The sequence below is a fragment of the Engraulis encrasicolus genome, chromosome 3, assembly GCF_034702125.1.
Source record: "Engraulis encrasicolus isolate BLACKSEA-1 chromosome 3, IST_EnEncr_1.0, whole genome shotgun sequence".
Classification (NCBI taxonomy): Eukaryota; Metazoa; Chordata; class Actinopteri; order Clupeiformes; family Engraulidae; genus Engraulis; species Engraulis encrasicolus.
The window spans coordinates 10,538,070-10,555,485 of NC_085859.1; the positions used below are offsets into that span (position 1 = coordinate 10,538,070).

Genomic DNA, 17,416 nt, shown 5'->3' on the forward strand with positions numbered 1-17,416 from the left:
CTGTCACTGTCAGACAATGTCTTGTTTCACATGGCTTTTGTTTGATATCTTTCAAGACTATCTCACCACACCAACCACATATATCTATGAATAGCTTTATTTTGAAGGTGTCACTACGCTATAGGCCTTGAGAATGAGCAATGAGTACCTGTTTGGTTTGAAGCAGACTGGCAACTTAAACAAAAATCTCACTTTCTTCTCTCTCTGTCTCTCTCTGTCTCTCTCTTTCTCAGTCTCTCTCTGTCTCTCTCTTTCTCAGTCACTCCCTTCCTCACTCACACACACACGCACTCACACACACACGCTCACATGCACGCACACATGTGCACCCGTACGCACGCACGCACGCACGCACGCACGCACGCACGCACGCACGCACGCACGCACGCACGCACACACACACACACACACACACACACACACACACACACACACACACACACACACACACACACACAAACACACCATGCAGAGGCTATGCACAACTATTCAATAAGGACATGCTCAAAAACATAGGCCATGTGATATACAGGTACACTGTATGTGGTGGTTGGGTTTCTGTCACAGGAAACATTGGTGTGTTAGAGGCAGTACTCTCAATGGTCTGCCACCTCAGGTCATAGCCATCATTTGAGGAGGATTCACTCTTGCAACATCTCGTTTTGTTAATTTGTCCTGATACCAGTATGTTAATCAAGATTCTGTTTTCATTGGCTACAGTGAGCAATGCTTTTGGTAAGTAAATTGTGTAATTTGTTTGTATATTGGCACTCTCATTGTATGCCTGTATTTTGCCCAGTTTGTTGATTAGCTAGGCCTGCTCAGTGCATTTATTTGTGTACCTTTTTTATAGGTCTCCAATGTGTTAATACAACTATTGTTCAAGAGCCACATGCGTTAACGGTGTTCGAAGGCGAGGATGTGACCATCACCTGTTCTTTCACCATTCAGACAGCATGTTGCACCAGGGGAGTGGACGTCCAGTGGCATTTAATTAGTGTGGATGGCAAAAATAAATCAAAGATTTACGAACAACTTAGAGTAAGCTGCCCAAATGGTTGTGCAACTCTAAGACTTCATTCGATCAGTGAAAATATGACTGGGTTGTTCATATGTGAGGTGCACATTAAAATCCCTACTGAAGTGACCCCGGGGAACGGCACTCATATTTTAGTCCAGGGTAAGTCTACATCAAGCAAAATGACATCGAGATATTTTACTGTCTTATTCTTTGTAAAGTTTGCAACATAACTTTAGAAAATATGATGGTAGTCCTATACCACCCAAAACAACACATAAAAATAATTTTGATTCCAATTGATGTCTCTAATACAATGTTAAATATTCATGTACTAACAAGGTTCATCGTCCAACACCACCAGACCCGCGGAGGTGATTCCACAATCTCTAGATGCAATCGGCCCTACAGTTGCGTTTTTGGCTGGCATGATGATGCTTATTTTAATAGCCATAATTTGGAGCAAATGTCGAGGTTAGGAACTTCAGTACAAATACATTTCAGAATTTAATATTTTTATGAATTATAACTGTTGAAAATGTACTAACTTCTACGTTCTTTATGCTTTTTGTGTATAGGAAACAGCCGAGAAAGTGTTTACAGAATGGAAAATGACCCCAACGTAGGTTCATATTAATGTAGTAGTAATGTATACCTTTTGTTATTATTATTATTATTATTATTATTATTATTATTATTATTATTTACTACTACTATTACTACTACTATTGCTACTATTTCTACTACAACTGCTGCTGCTGCTACTACTACAGACATAAAACTTTGTTGTTACTTTGTTGTGATTGTTACCTATAATTGGACCGATGCATAAACGTATAATATACCAAAGCCTAAATCCCTCATTACGGTGTATTATAGGTTCCTACTCAGGGTCCAGTTGTTCAGGAGAGGGCTGGTGAAGATGTCACCTATGCATCCATCAGCAACAAGAGACAACGCAACCACACAAACAAAGAGGTCAGTTAAGTCTGGCACTAAAGACTCCTGTATAACTGCTTCAAATATAATAGTCATGTGATGTTCATAATGTATGGACTCCATAGACTTTAGTGAAAATCTGTCCTTTGTACACTATGTTCCATTTAGAATACCGCACAGAATGTGGAATGCAGCCAAGAGGGCCAGGATTCCATCAAGGAGGACGGTGTGCTCTACTCCACTGTCCGGATAAAACACGATGACTAGATAAGCCATCAGCATGTATAATGTAACTTCATGCATGTGTAATAAATCTCCCAATGTACTACGGTGATGTAAAGAGAGAGCTTAAATGTGTATAGGCCTAACAGTGTTAGAAAAAGGGCTAAATAACGATTACAAGATAATCCATGTTTGATTCTCTAAAGACAATAGCCATCGGTCACCTCTCATGTTGAATGTACTGTATGTTAACTATATGCTGATCACAATAAATTGCCATGAAGTGTATCAGTGAGTGCTTTTTTAAAATGGCTTTGATGTTTATGTACATGTTATTGTATGCTGTGTGACTTGATCCAAACTCATCCAAGAAAAAAGAAATGGTTATCATTGACAGTTTACACTCCTGTGTAGCCCTTTTCTAAACCTGCTTAAATTGTGTTGAAAAGAGATTGCCTTTGACATTAAATAGGTTTCATAATGTAATATTTTGTACGTAACATATGTACATTCCCATCACATTGCAGTGTTTTGAATGAAAGGGTGTAAAAGAATGAACATGCGCCCAGGCCTACAGCTTATAAAAATCTGATTGAAATGTGCCAATTACATGACAGTTCATTAAATAAATACTTACATTCACAATATTATGAATGAGGTGCCTTTTTATTTATTACGAGAGAAACTGCTGCGTTTTGCAGTCACTGCATAAATGACATTGATATCGTGGCATAAAAAGTTTATCTGCCGACCTAGCAACTGTAACTCAAGGGGGCGGGGCTTAGCCAAATGCAAATTGGAATGTCTGTTAATAATGATGATATTAATAATGATGATAATGATGATGATGATGATGATGATGATGATGATGATGATGATGATGATGGGCCTATATGAGAGGAGAGAGATGATGATGATGATGATGATGATGATGATGATGATGATGATGATGATGATGATGATGATGATGATGATGATGATGATGATGATGGATCTATATGAGAGGAGAGAGAGAGGAATAAAATGTTGTGAGGTATGGGCAGGGCCGCTGACAGCTTTGGTTGGGCCCAGGACAAAGTCCTCTGAAAGGGCCCCTCACCCAATACATTCAATGTAATGAGGACCCAATTATGGGCTCCCTTTCTCAATGGGCCCGGGACAATTTACCCCTTTGCATGGCATGAATGTCTGTGTAAAACAACTACACTGCTCTATACTGTGCATTGTTTTAAATGAAGCTCACTGTTAACCACAGGATGTTGAAGCGAACGTTAAGGCTTCCTACACCCTGCTCTCCTTCAGCATGAGCTGCACACTGACTTCGATTGGACACATTTAGCAGGCGTGGTGTTCACCCAGCCGTGAAGGAAACAGTTAATAGTCTGTGGTGGTGGGTAGTGTGCAGAACAGGGGTCAGTGTTGCCAGATTGGGCTGTTTCCCGCCCAATTGGGCTGCTTAGGATGGCCTTGTACGGGTAAAAATGGCATTTAGCAGAAAAACCGCCCAATTTTTGCCATAGAAATCAATAGAATTGGGCGGGATTTTGTGCTTCTAGGCGGGTTGTAAGCATTTTTTGGGCTGGAAATCATCACCCTCATCTGGCAATCCTGACAGGGGTGTCAAACGTCAGGCCTGGGGGTCGGATGCAGCCAGCCAGATGGTTCAGACTTGTAAAGAAAAAAAGACAAGAATGTGAAAATGAGAAGGCCTATTCAGAAAAATTCAGAATTTGCTGCAGTTGTCTGGGATGTTGCCATTTACAGGCAATGCTCCTCATATACCTGCTGTCATCCACCTTAAGATGATTGACTAGTAATGTGATTCCAGTATGAAGCAGAAATTTGCGACATTTTGCAATTATGTTACTGGTCCGGCCCACCGGATATCACATATGTTGTATATGAGGCGCCTGGATTGAAATGAGTCACTGGTATAGAACATGAAGACACAGTTCCTCTATGAACCCACAGTAAAAGTGTTAAACCACATGCTTTTAGGCCACTGGTCATGTGTCATTGCATGTATGTCAGTTGAACAACCACACACACAGAGAGCAGACATTGCTGTAGAAACCACAGGTTGCTAAGGCCTCGACTGCCTTTTCCCCACATTTCGGTTGTATCTGCAAGGTGCAGCTCAGGTTCGGTGGTGAGCAGATGAATTCACATGATAATCTGAAACCGAGACTGCTGTATGTCCCCCAAGGTACAGTAGCATCATAATACGCACCGTCCCACGAGTGTAACGCTGTCCAGACAGCAAAATGGAATGTTGGCTAGCATTTGGGCCAGGCCCGGATCTGCCCGGTTTCTTTATTTTACAATTGCGCCAGGTCCGGATTACGGATCTGGAACGTGCCACTAATACCAAACACATGGATCGGATCCGGCCCAGATCTGGCCCATATCCGTAATACACATCTGGCCCTGATCCGTACTACACAGTTGGGGCTCATCTGACCCATATCCGGGCCTCATCTGGGCCTGATCCGGATTCATATTTAAAGGTGCACAGTGCAATATTTTTAGTTGTTCATTTCCAGAATTCATGCTGCCCATTCAAAAATGTTAACTTTTTTAACAGATATTTACCACCACCATCAAATTCTAAGTATTCAACATTACTGGGAAAATTGCACTTTTCATACATAAAAAGGAGGATCTTTTCCGACAGCACAGTCCAGACCCAGCGTAATAGTCCACCTCTTATTTGGTGAACCACTTCGGCCTATACTCCACTGAGTCGACAAAACCATAAGTGCTATATTTTTTACTACAGCTTTACAGAATTTAGGAAACTTTTTTCATTTTTTTGCTTTATTCTGTTAAAATAGAGGTGGCTGACAAAGTCAAAAAGCCTTGATGCAAGAAACAAAACACAAGGCTCTCATTTACACAGTCAAAGTTGAAAACGGGTCAGTGATGACATGAAGACGAGAGGAGGGTTATTGTCAGTGAACAATGATAGATGGAGACAGCATCTATTGTTATTCCTTTTGACTCTACCACACCCTTGCAAACACTCCACCTCATGTATGTAGGCAAACATCCCTTGAAAGTCCAATGTCCAGTGTCATCAGCAAAAACAAATCATATGGTGCTACTAAGGTAGGCAGCATGGGCGTAGGTTTAGGGGGGGACGGTTGTGACATGTCCCTATCAATATTAGGGATATAAAATTCTCCCTACCAATTTTTTGTCATATTATTTTAATGTAGGCCTATCGAAAATCTACATTGATTATTTCAATATAGCATATTATAAAGTGGTAGCATTAATTTAAAAAACATTTTAAACTGGTTGTTCTTTATGGGGAGGGGAGCAGTCATTGGTGTAGAGCAGTGTTTCCCAACCAGGGGTACGTGTACCACTAGGGGTACGCGAACACACCTCAAGGGGTACGCGGAAAAAAATTGTAATAACAAATATATTGAGTGTAGTCACATTGGGATAGAGGAACAGAGCCTGAATGAGGGAGAGGGGGTACTCATCATATGAAAAAGTTGCTAAGGGGGTACGCGGGACAAAAAAGGTTGGGAAACATTGGTGTAGTATAATCTATTTGATTTATGGTACTCATCACACACACCCCACGCTGAATCTCTCTCTCTCTCTCTCTCTCTCTCTCTCTCTCTCTCTCTCTCTCTCTCTCTCTCTCTCTCTCTCTCTCTCTCTCTCTCTCTCTCTCTCAACTAACCACCACTCAAACAAGACTTACTAACAGACCAGTATCGGTGAACCAGTAGCCCAGCCCCCTGGGCGTCAACACATAGCTTCTGGTTCACCAGGAAAACAGTTTCCTGAGCAGTCAGGGAGATTTGGGGCAGCATTAAGGTTTGAAGAAGACAAGAGGAACCGGACACCGCAGGGGGAAAATGAAAATCCACAGGCAATGGATTAAACCTTTCAGACGTGAGTAACTCTTCAGCATCATGCAGCATCCATCATCTATAAGTAGCAAAATAACAGGTCTATAATTTAACAAGTTCCTTGACATTTCTTCGAATTATACTGCCAGGATTTTCCCCAATTTAATTTCACTTGGAGAAAAAAATGTTTTAGTTTTTTTTTTTCCTTACACCTAACATTCACCTATTTCTATGTATGTAAACATATGTAAAGTTGATGATAATACACATATTATGATAATATGATATGATATATGATGATAATACTATATACTTTTTGGATTGATTATTGTTTTAGTGCTCGTGAGTGGTCCGGTGCTTGCAATTTCGTCACTGCTCCTGCTATACTTTGTGGTAAGAGAACATTTCTAGGCATATTTCAGTTATTTTATCACAAATTACGAGTTTCATTAAATTAAAGGTTTCATTTTGAATATCACCCCAAAGACTTCACTTTCATTGTCACTGCTGATCCTTCATACTTCCAGTTTATTTCGGTGTAGGCTATGTCAGCTAAGCCTGCCTATTTTACTAGATTTCAGCTTAATGTGCCCTGAGGTAAATCTGTCACACCTTGCAAGTCAAGTAAAGCTTCTTTGCACAAAAATAGACCTGAAGTGTGCGGATTGTCTTCTTTTTATACTGAAATTTCTACTGAATCCTGCACCTTCTAAACAGATGAGCGGTGGCCTATCACAACTTAGCCTAAATCTGTCACACCAAAATCTTGGCAATAATGTTCGTACAATACCGAACAGGATTGCAGTGTGCAGATATTTTTCGTTTCAAATTTCGCTGTTGGTTGACCTCCACCAAGGAAGCTGTTTGATAGAACATTTGACTATTACACCCTATTTTGCAAAGGTTTGCATTCTTTAGGCCCTATTATTAGGCCTACATACAGACGCGTTTCAGTGTTCTGCCTTCCTCAGTGTGCCACAAGCCGAAATGCATGGTGTGACCTTTTTTCATTTTTCATTTTTACAATATTTTGGTCAGCACTCTCAAAAGAAGAAAAACTTGTTGGGTGAAGCCTGTTCCAAGCTTTATGAATCCAGTATTGTGGTGGGGGAGATCTTTTTCCCTCGAAAGTGGACTTCATTTGGCTCCCTACTCCCAAATAGGCCTACACAAGCACACAAAAAATCTTTTAATTTATACATATTTTATTCATTATGAGTTTGTCGCGAGTATGTTGTAACTGTCCTTAATTTCTTATTTCCTTAGCCCCTACTTTAACAGGTGAACGTTTACTATTTTATTTCAATGGCTCACTTTGGTGAAATGGCCTTCCAGTCAAAGTGAGGGGATGCAACGTAGTTGGGGGGTTCAAGTGGGGGTGGGGGACTGGAGGGGGGGGGGGGGGGGGGGTCGAACGCTACGGGCCTGTGAACTTTTACAGTCTACTGGCCCTTTTTTTGGACACTTCCCTGTAGTGTAGTCAACATAATTCCACACACACAACTCACAAATCGCTTGACATTTGAAGCCGACAATCGACCGACAATCACACCATTGGTCAGAGTACTTAAGAGTTAGGCTACCCCCTACTCTTGTGATAAAGAACAGAACACATGTTGTGGTACCAAACTGAACAAGTACAAGTACTCTTTTCTTTTCAGGCAGTGGTGTAGTCTACTTTTTTATGGTGGGTATACTGTATATTTGAGATTTTTTTGAAGTGGGTATACTGTATATATTTGTGCTATTCAAAACAATGGATCAATCAATTTTAAGTGGGGTAGAATGCCCTAAAGTGGGACGATGCCTAATGTGGGACACCTTAAGGTTTAAGGGGTGTAGCTTTGCCCCAAGTTGGTAAATGTTTACAAAACTATAACCAAATAAAAGCCCTATCATCCTGTTATCATAATATCATGATTTAGTAAATGTTTAGTAATACTCCAGGGAGGGGTTACAATTAAGAAGAAGGACCCTGGGTGAAGTCCATCAAATGACAAATTACATAGCATTTGGCCAAATTTGTCTTAAGAGTATAAATCAATTCCAATCAAAACAACATTGCCAATTTTTTGATAAATATGTTGGGTAGGTACATGTTCATCAGAAAATAATGTGTGGTGTATATAAAATAATGTAATATTTTATTTTTAAACCATATTATTAGTGTCCCACTTTAGGATAGGTGCGTCCTAAAGTGGGACAGAAGATTTTCCTAATGTGGGACAGTTATAAAAGTAGTAATTTAATAAGTCAAACAATTACTATGAAGTCAAACACCATGTCCACATAAGAAAAGGGATTTAAATCTATATCATAGATGTATTTCAGTCTTTCTGGCCTAATCTACTGGAGCACAGCTATCAACACAACATTTGGGTCCAAAAACCGGAAGTTCTTTCCTCAAATAGAGCTGCCATGTTGAAGTGACCAGTTGTGTGCAATGGTTCAAACAGTCTGAGTCATATTTAGCAATAAAAGAAAGTAAAAAATAATTCAGAAAACATGCTCTAAATGTGTAGCTGATATGTCTTAAAGAGTGGCAGATCACATTTTGAATTAATATTTTACACAAACATGTTTTAGAGACCTTTTAATATACACTGTCCCACATTAGGAAACCGATTGTCCCACTTTAGGGATAACCATGGTTTTTGACCAACTTACATTAATATCCAAATTATTCGAATTAGAAACACATAACATGTTTTTAAAGGTTTTATTTGATTAGAGCATAACTAGAGGATGAAAAGGGTGTAATTTGTTTGTATTGAAATGTTGTCATTAAATTTTAATAAACCACCAAAGTTGAAGTGACAAAAATTGTCCCACATTAGGGCATTCTACCCTATACTAAAATCCCTGAAATTTAGAAGTGGGTATACTCCGTATAGCCGCGTTCCTCATAGACTACACCACTGTTTTCAGGTGCTATGGACATACTATTCTGGAGAGGTGCGAGGAGATGCACGCCCTCCCAGCCCTCGCATACAGCACCAGAACAGAACCCAGTGCCCAGCTGGGTCACCTCCAGCTCCTCCTGCCGGCATCAGTGCGGAGAAATGGCAGAAGGTGATGAAGATCACCGAGTGGGCAGGACCAGAGCATCAGGTCACCTTTGTTAACAGAAGCACAAGTTCTGGCCATTCCACTTTTACTATTCAGAACTTTAAGCAGAACTACTCTGTGGGTGAAGAGCTTCTTGTCACCATCTTTGCCAAGGACTTCACTGGTCAGCCAAAACGCTATGGAGGAGACTTTTTCCAGGCAAAGGTTCACTCATGGGCATTGAAGGTAACTGCAAAACTAATGTTTTTTTGTGTGTTATACTGTATGTGCAGATCTACTTAAAATATACTATGATAAGAAAATGCATCAAGGGTATCTCAGAACTGAATTTCATATGTTGTTGTGCAAAATGGTGAACTTAATAGTAATGAATGCATAATGCATGGCGTATGAATTTGATTCAAAACAAGTTGAATGATTGAATCTGTCATAGACATGTGAAAGAGAGAATCATCCCTACAGACCACTTGCAGAAACCAAGAGCTACATGTAGGCTACTATGCTATTGACCTGTCAACCTACAGTCGTCTAACCTCAAAAAAGTCTTAACCCCCATCACTGCGGCAGTAATTTAATAATGTCTCAGTGGTGCAGATCAATTGTGATTGTGACACACACTGCAGTGTTTTTTCCTTTTCCATGTGGATTGCAGGCCAGTGTGTTCGGAGAGGTTGTAGACCATCAGAACGGGACATACTCAGTCCGGTTCATCCTGCCATGGGCGGGTGAAGCGTTAGTGGCAGTCCTCTTGGTCCACTCCAGCGAAATCATACTGGCTTTGAAACAGCACTGGAACACAGACGCCGATCAGGTCTACTACAATGGCTTCTTTGTCAGCAAGACTTCTAACAACGGTACCCAAGTGGAGAAGACGGAGCAGACGGTGTGCAACATCAAGTGGCCTGGGGTGTTTCCAGGCGGCACAGATGTCATGGCCCGGAAAAACTGCTGCTGCGAGTATGGGGATGCCCACACAGGGCTGATGTGGCAGTGCCGCCGTCCAAGAACTCTGCCCTGTGACGCTCTGATGTACCATGGTGGGAATCATGACTCAGACCATTTTACACCCTTGGAGAAGAAGCTCATGGAAGGGTAAGGTAAGCAGTTTAACAATCAGGGCTATGAACCGGATTTTGTTTTTTCAATTGGTTCGCTCCGAACAGAAACGGTATTGGGTCATTTCACGTGAAATCACACACTTTGGGACCCCATCAACACAGATTTCAGTCAGACTTGGTGTGCCTTTTTAGTGGCAAGGTAGAACCCCAGAGCTGCATTTGTGTGAAACTGACACAAATACCCTTTATTGCATAACATGGGTCAAAAATGACCTGGCTGAGTTTAAAATGTCTTGATGAGTTTAAAATGACTTAATTTAATTTTATGCATCATAACATTTTGTGCAAAAACACTTTGTTTGTTACTACCCCTTTAACGCATAACATGGGTCAATAATAACCCGCATTTATTTTCCCATGTAATTTCACCACAGGCTTAGGGCCTTTCCCATTACTAATCTCCCATTACTAATCACACCTTTTCCATGCCCCTCATGCTTTCCAACGAAGCTGTAAGGTGTAGGGCTTGAAAGGCAACCGCTACGAATTGGGATATACCTTCAACAATCAAGGAATGACACTCACAGCTGTCACTAATTCCATGCATTAGGTTGACGTTAATAGCGATTTTTTTTTTCATGTGCATTTCACGGAGAAAAGGGCCATCACACATTAGGACAATGTTAAACTTAGTACAATGGAATGATTATTACCACTTAAAAACCAATTGTGGCGAAAATACTTAAACTTGTGCCCTGTTGTGGGTGCCGCGGCTTGCCGCCAATTTTTTAAATGAATTCGCAATGCATTCAGGGAAACCTGTCGTAGCCCTCCGTCGTGGAGTCTGGTGTTGGAAAAATGCTTATTATCTTTGTTAACATCTTATAAGCTGCTTATTATGTGTTTATAGTGGTTTATTTTTTTAGTCTTATTATTTAAATCGGTACACATATCCATCTTGATATGCTGACTAATACTAGATATGGAGGCGTCGCGAAAAAACTAAATTTTCAAGATGGCTGCCATGTGTACCGATTTTCATGCTTTTACTCAAATAAAGTTACCCATCAGATGCTAACAACATTAATAAGCATGTTAACAAAGTTAATAAGCATGTTATTGGGCACTTGTAAGGGTATTACTACCTGCTTACTAGTGACTATAAACGCTTATTAGAAGAACCTTATTCTAAAGTGTTACCGGGTCAATATACTTCATAGTGATTATTGTGGAATACGGTATGAGTCTATTATACATTTGTGTCTTAACAACTTGGATATCATGACCTCTGTGAGTGAATACAGCAAGAGGAACATGTTTTCCCATCATCTGTGTGTCCAGAACTCAGTTCCAGTGGCTCAACGGAGATAAACGTCAGATCAAAATAATGTCTACAAAGGCAACTCTTGGTAGGCTATGCTGCCACAAAAACACCTTCACAGTCACACTCGCGTAGCCATCCGTCTGGCTCTATCGTGATTTCCTTCCTCTTTTTTTCTCTTCTGTTCTTGTATCCTGGTAATGTTCTGAAGATGTGTCAAGCAACAATATGTGTAGGCTACTTAAAACCCTGGGAAGTTATTTTAATCTGGGCATCAATTGTGTGCTATATGTAGTCTGCCTAATATTAATGATCTACATAATGAAAACAAAACTAATATTGTGTCTATTTGTATATAATAAAAATATTTAACAGTTAATATTCTATTTATAGTCATTGTTTATAGCCTGTTTTTACCATGCAGTCATACTAATTTCATCTGTACAGAGGATCTGGTGGGAGGGGTGACGTTTGAAATGTGTGCTTTATTTCACCCAATTGCTACTAGTCACGACACATATTCCGCTCATACTCTATCTATTGTAATGCCTCATTGGCCTCTTTTACACAAGACATTAAATTCAGAATTAACTCAATTTAATGCTGAATAAACTCAATTTCACTTTGAAAACATCATGTAAACACTTTCTATTTCGGGGTTAAATGAAAGTGCAATGTTTAATTCTGAATTAGAAGTACCATGTAAACGTTGTCATTGTCTGCCGGAGAGAAATGTCACTGACTGGAGCTTTATGGAGGGCAAGGTCAGGCTGACTGTTTTTGACCAAAAATGTTTAAGAGTTGTCAGCTTGGCCTAAAATTGTGCTGCCAATATCATTGTGCACCAACACATCTAAGAAGACGTCCTCCTTCTGTCCCATACCGTCTCTGTTGTAGGAAGAGAGAGGAATCGGCCTACATGCAAGGCTGGACTGCCCACTCCAGTACCTGCAGGGTTCTACTTCAACGATGTCTGGACATCGTTTGTGTGTGCCACTCGTCATTTCCAAGGGAAAGACTCAGCAGCGTGTCTGAAGGACAAACACATACATATCATTGGAGACTCCACCAGCCACCAGTGGTTTGACTTCCTCGTCAAGACCATGCCTAGTAAGATGCACACCATGAACACACCGGGGGGCAACCGCCATTCCGACACACCACCATTCTGACAGTATTTGATAGCCATTCCAAGTCATTTAAACATTGTTGCAAGTACTTAAAGGTGCGTGAACAACGTTCTAACTCTATTGACATTTGCAACAATGTTGCGACAGGAGCAGAAAGTGGAGAGAGTGACAGCGCAATTACAGGATTAGTGTATAATTTTGTTACAAAAACAGGTCCTGCAAGCTGGAAAAATGGTTCCTGCAATAAAACGTCAATGTCGGAATGGCGGTATGTAACCGAACACACCGCCACACATACATGGGGGCAGCCATGGCCTAGTGGTTAAAGAGATGAGCTTTAGGTCAGAGGGATGCACGTTTGAAGCCCACCCTTCCACTCCCTACCTCACCCCATGGCTTAGGTGCAAGGCACCTAACCCTACACTACTCCTGGGACCGTAACCAGTACCATGCACTTAATATAACTAAGTCACTTTGGATGAAAGCGTCAGCGAAGTGTAATATAATGTATTGTGATCATTAGTATCTGGTGTGAATGACTGTTTTAGTCACCTTGCACCTTAGTACCTGGTAGGTGCACTTAATATAACTAAGTCACTTTGGATGAAAGCGTCAGCGAAGTGTAATATAATGTATTGTGATCATTAGTATCTGGTGTGAATGACTGTTTTAGTCACCTTGCACCTTAGTACCTGGTAGGTGATTTTGTTGTTTTTCCTTTACAGCCTTAAAGCTTATGAACCTTCACTCTGCGGGACAGGTGGGCCCACATATGGCAGTGGATGTGCAGAACAACATTGACATTCACTGGCGAACACACGGTCTTCCCTACCGCTGCCCGAAAGCTAAAATGTCATCTCTTCAGTATATCGAAAAGCTCATTGACGAAATGGATGGCGGGCCGCAAACTGTCCTTGTGTTCACCATGTGGGCTCACTACACCAGCTTTCCGCTGTCCTACTTTGTCCACCGCGTGTCACTTGTGCAGCGTGCCGTTGCGTCCCTGTTGAGACGAGCGCCACAGACCAAGGTCATCATCAAGTCTGCCAACACAGCTTATATGGTTAGTATCTGCAAGCTCTTTTCATATGGCACACTATGGGGGGCAGAGAACAGTGGAGGATTGTTTTCTGGGTTTTGTTCCCTTCATTGGATAGGACAATTTGAGAGGAACCAGGAAAGTCATGGGAGAGAGACTGAGGAGGATCGAGAAACGACCTCAGGCCGGAATCGAATGCCGGTCTTCGGTCTTTGAGCTACAGTCGGGGTTAGGTCAATCAATCAATCAATCAATCAATCAATCAATCAATCAATCAATCAATCAATCAATCAATCAATCAATCAATCAATCAATTCCTGACAACCAGCAGTTAAAATGTGTTCCCTCCTAGAGTAGGAATGGCAAAATATAAAAATAAAAACTCTTAACCGGCCCCTGAGCCTAATTAGCCTGTTAAAGTCATTAAAATTGCCATTTATTATACTTTGTGTCCTGACGCAGGTCTTTCCCTGCCCGTGAAACAAGTTATGTCCCCCATTGTAGAGTGGTTAGGCTCCCGTCACACAATGTGAGTTTTGTGCCCTTTGTATTATACATTTAACCAAATCATTAACCACTACTTGTGGAGGAATAAGGGATTTGGAGAGAAAAATAATTGCTTTGTCTGCGCACCCACGCACAGCCACATATTACGCACAACGATGACCTTCCAGTCATGTTTAACCCATTTTAGCCTGATGACTGATATATGTTGTTTGACCTTTGGTGCATGGAGACACATATATACACTGCATTCAGGCTCTTATAAAAATGTGGGTATGTTGCAGCTGAATGAACACATTCTATTGCAAGATGAGGTTCTTAGGGTTGGAAATGCAACTTATTTCATGTTTTTTATGTGCATCAGAGGCTGAGATATTTAGGTTTATATAGGCTGAGGGCAACTTTCCCATCAAGGGCTTAGACATTCGGCAGGTGTTTTTTGCAGGTGCTTCAATGGGTTAACACGAAATGCGGAACTGAGCTCGGGCTGTAAGAAGCTCACGTTATAAAGTCATAAACAGCGAACGCTGCATTTGGTGACGTTACAGGAAGTATAGGCCTATTAAACAATGCCTTCGTAAAAAAAACCCTATAGGGCCCACCCGATTGCCACCATCTACAACAGTGTTTCCCAACCAGGGGTACGTGTACCACTAGGGGTACGCGAACACACCTCAGGGGGTACGTGGAAAATGTGATAATAACAAATATATGGAGTGTAATCACATTGGGATAGACAGCCGAACAGATATAGAGCATGAAGGAGGGGTACTCATCATGTGATAAAGATGCTTAGGAGGTACACAGGACAAAAAAGGTTGGGAATCACTGCTCTACACCAACCACAGCTTGCGCAGCACGGCCGTTCAAAAATGATCTAATGCTGGTCTGGAGGCGAGGGAAATTATGTCGGTGACGGGCTACAGAAACGAATCATCCCTTCAGTCATACTGGCATCCAATTTATACAGAGAGTGGAGCAACATACTGTACTTGCGGCTGGCAGCAGTGTGCGTCAACGCCCACATTGTCCCGACTCGACCGGCCCGGTCCCATCTAAACGGTTCCTTGAACCTTTCCTAAACAACTGCACCATTAATAGTGATATCCAAATAAATGTCAATAATCACTACTTCGGCCTTTGCTACGTCTTATTTGTCTGATGTCACGATGCTGAATTCTAAGATGACGCCTGGCGCGAGCGTCATGTATGCGTCTGGCGTTGCCTGGTAACCAACCAGTATTTCGGTGGTTAAATAATAAAATAAAGAAAGATAACAGAAATAATATAAATGAATGAGTGTAACAGTGTTAGATAAGCAATAAGCCACTTGAGTCCGTGGGTTGTGCTCAATTGATAACGGCCAAGGGGACGTTTACGCGTCGTGCCCCACTCCCCTTGGCCGTTATCAATTGAGCACAACCCACGGCCTCTCGTGGCTTATTGCTGAAATTAACACCACTATTTTTATTTTATGGTTTCTCATCAATTATCAGTACAGTAATTGTACTCCTATCTCACATAGCACATAAAAATTACTAATGTCCTCCTCATGACAGCTGACTCTGGCCTACTTTCCATTCTCATCCTCCTAGACCTGAGTACAGCCTTTGACACCATCTCTCACTCCATCCTCCTCCATAGACTCTCCTCCATTGGCATAACTGACACACCATTTGACCCTGTTCCACTCATATCTCTTTAGCCGTACTCAATTCATTCAAATTAAGTCCTTTAAATCCCAGCCCTCCCCTGTCACCTCTGGTGTAGCCAAACTGTGCCCTCTAGTGATGCAACAGTTTCAGCGTTGCAACTAGGCTCCTCCCACTTTGTTGGTAAGCAAACAACCATAAGGAAACCAAGGGAGGCGGGTCAACCATGCCGTTTGGGAAATGCCAATTGTTATGACCAAGTCTCAAAGAGATTTGAATGTTGATGATAATCAGGCTACCTCTGGTGTGGGGCTCCTCCTTATCCTCAATGTGTCTTGTTTTTATTATTGGATGTCTCTGAACAGTGCCCTTGAGTGTTTTGAAAGGTATTTTTGGTAACACTTTATTTTAGGGATAAATCTATTAGCACTAATACATACAATGTGCCTGTATAAGTAACTTGTAAGGCATGTACAAAGCAAAATCAAACATTTGTTAGGCATGTATTCGCAAATGTCTAGTTCAATAAGGGATTTAATACCAATTTCACCTTAGTAAGGACCTAGTAGGCCTTAGCGTTTGCTTTGTACATGCCTTACAAGGTACTAATGCAGGCATTAACATTGTATGTATTCGTGCTAATAGATGTATCCCTAAAATAAAGTGTTACCGTATTTTTAAAGGGACACTGTGCAGGAAATGGTCAAAAAAGGTACTGCAACTCTGCTGCTCATTGAAACGGGGCTGTCTATTGCCAAATTTGATCTTCACATGAAAGTTTACAAAGTAATAAACTAATATTTTCTTGTGTGGCCCAAGTACAGTCATTTTTGCAGCTAAAAATGGCTATTTATGGAAATTCAAAATGGCGGACCATGGTAAAGATCCCCCTTTTCATGTATGAAAAGTGCAGTTTTTTCAGTCAAAATGAATACTTAGAATTTGATGGTGGTCGTAAGTATTCATGAAAAAGGTAACATTAAATAATGGGTAGCATGGATTCTGCAAATAAACAACTAAAAATCTCACACAGTGTCCCTTTAAGTAAAATGTATTATTATTATTATTACTACTACTCACTCTAACAAATCTTGTGTGTATGTGTGATTTGCAGATCAAGTATCGCAGTGATTGGCTCTTCTTCATGCTTGATCGAGTCATGCGTGAAGCATTCCGTGACATGGACGTGTACTTCCTGGATGTGTGGCAGATGACATCCTGTCACTACCTGCCGTACGACCTCCATCCACAAGAGGTCATCATCAAGAACGAAGTTGACGTCCTGCTCTCCTTTATATGTCCCGAGTAAAGGCACCAAGTATGTTCAACTGCAGTGTGCAGGGGCCAGGGGGCAGGTCTGGATGACATCTCCCTCCTCCCCCCTGAGCACATCTCTCTCCTCCCCCCTGAGCACATCGAGTCCCCTTGTCATCCAGCGCTAAGCTTCTACACGGGAAGAAAAATAGCTCTGGAAGTCATTGCACCACACACACACACACACACACACACACACACACACACACACACACACACACACACACACACACACACACACACACACACACACACACACGCACAGGCACAGGCACAGGCAC

At 41.4% G+C, this 17,416-nt stretch overlaps 1 protein-coding gene across 1 annotated transcript; it reads left to right on the forward strand.

Moving 5' to 3' along the window:
- The first annotated feature begins 1,622 nt into the window (after nucleotides 1–1,622).
- LOC134446541 (NXPE family member 3-like) lies at nucleotides 1,623–17,130 on the forward strand. The gene is made up of 8 exons (XM_063195904.1): nucleotides 1,623–1,640; nucleotides 1,898–1,996; nucleotides 8,977–9,342; nucleotides 9,770–10,209; nucleotides 11,517–11,548; nucleotides 12,394–12,606; nucleotides 13,352–13,689; nucleotides 16,936–17,130. Exons 1-8 carry the CDS (start codon nucleotides 1,623–1,625, stop codon nucleotides 17,128–17,130), a joined length of 1,701 nt encoding a protein of 566 aa, XP_063051974.1.
- Nucleotides 17,131–17,416: the final 286 nt, after the last annotated feature.

Coding starts and splice junctions, on each gene's coding strand:
- LOC134446541 (XM_063195904.1), top strand. Junction 9,343..9,769: donor TTCACTCATGGGCATTGAAG/GTAACTGCAAAA, acceptor TGTGGATTGCAG/GCCAGTGTGTTCGGAGAGGT. Junction 11,549..12,393: donor GTGGCTCAACGGAGATAAAC/GTCAGATCAAAA, acceptor TCTCTGTTGTAG/GAAGAGAGAGGAATCGGCCT.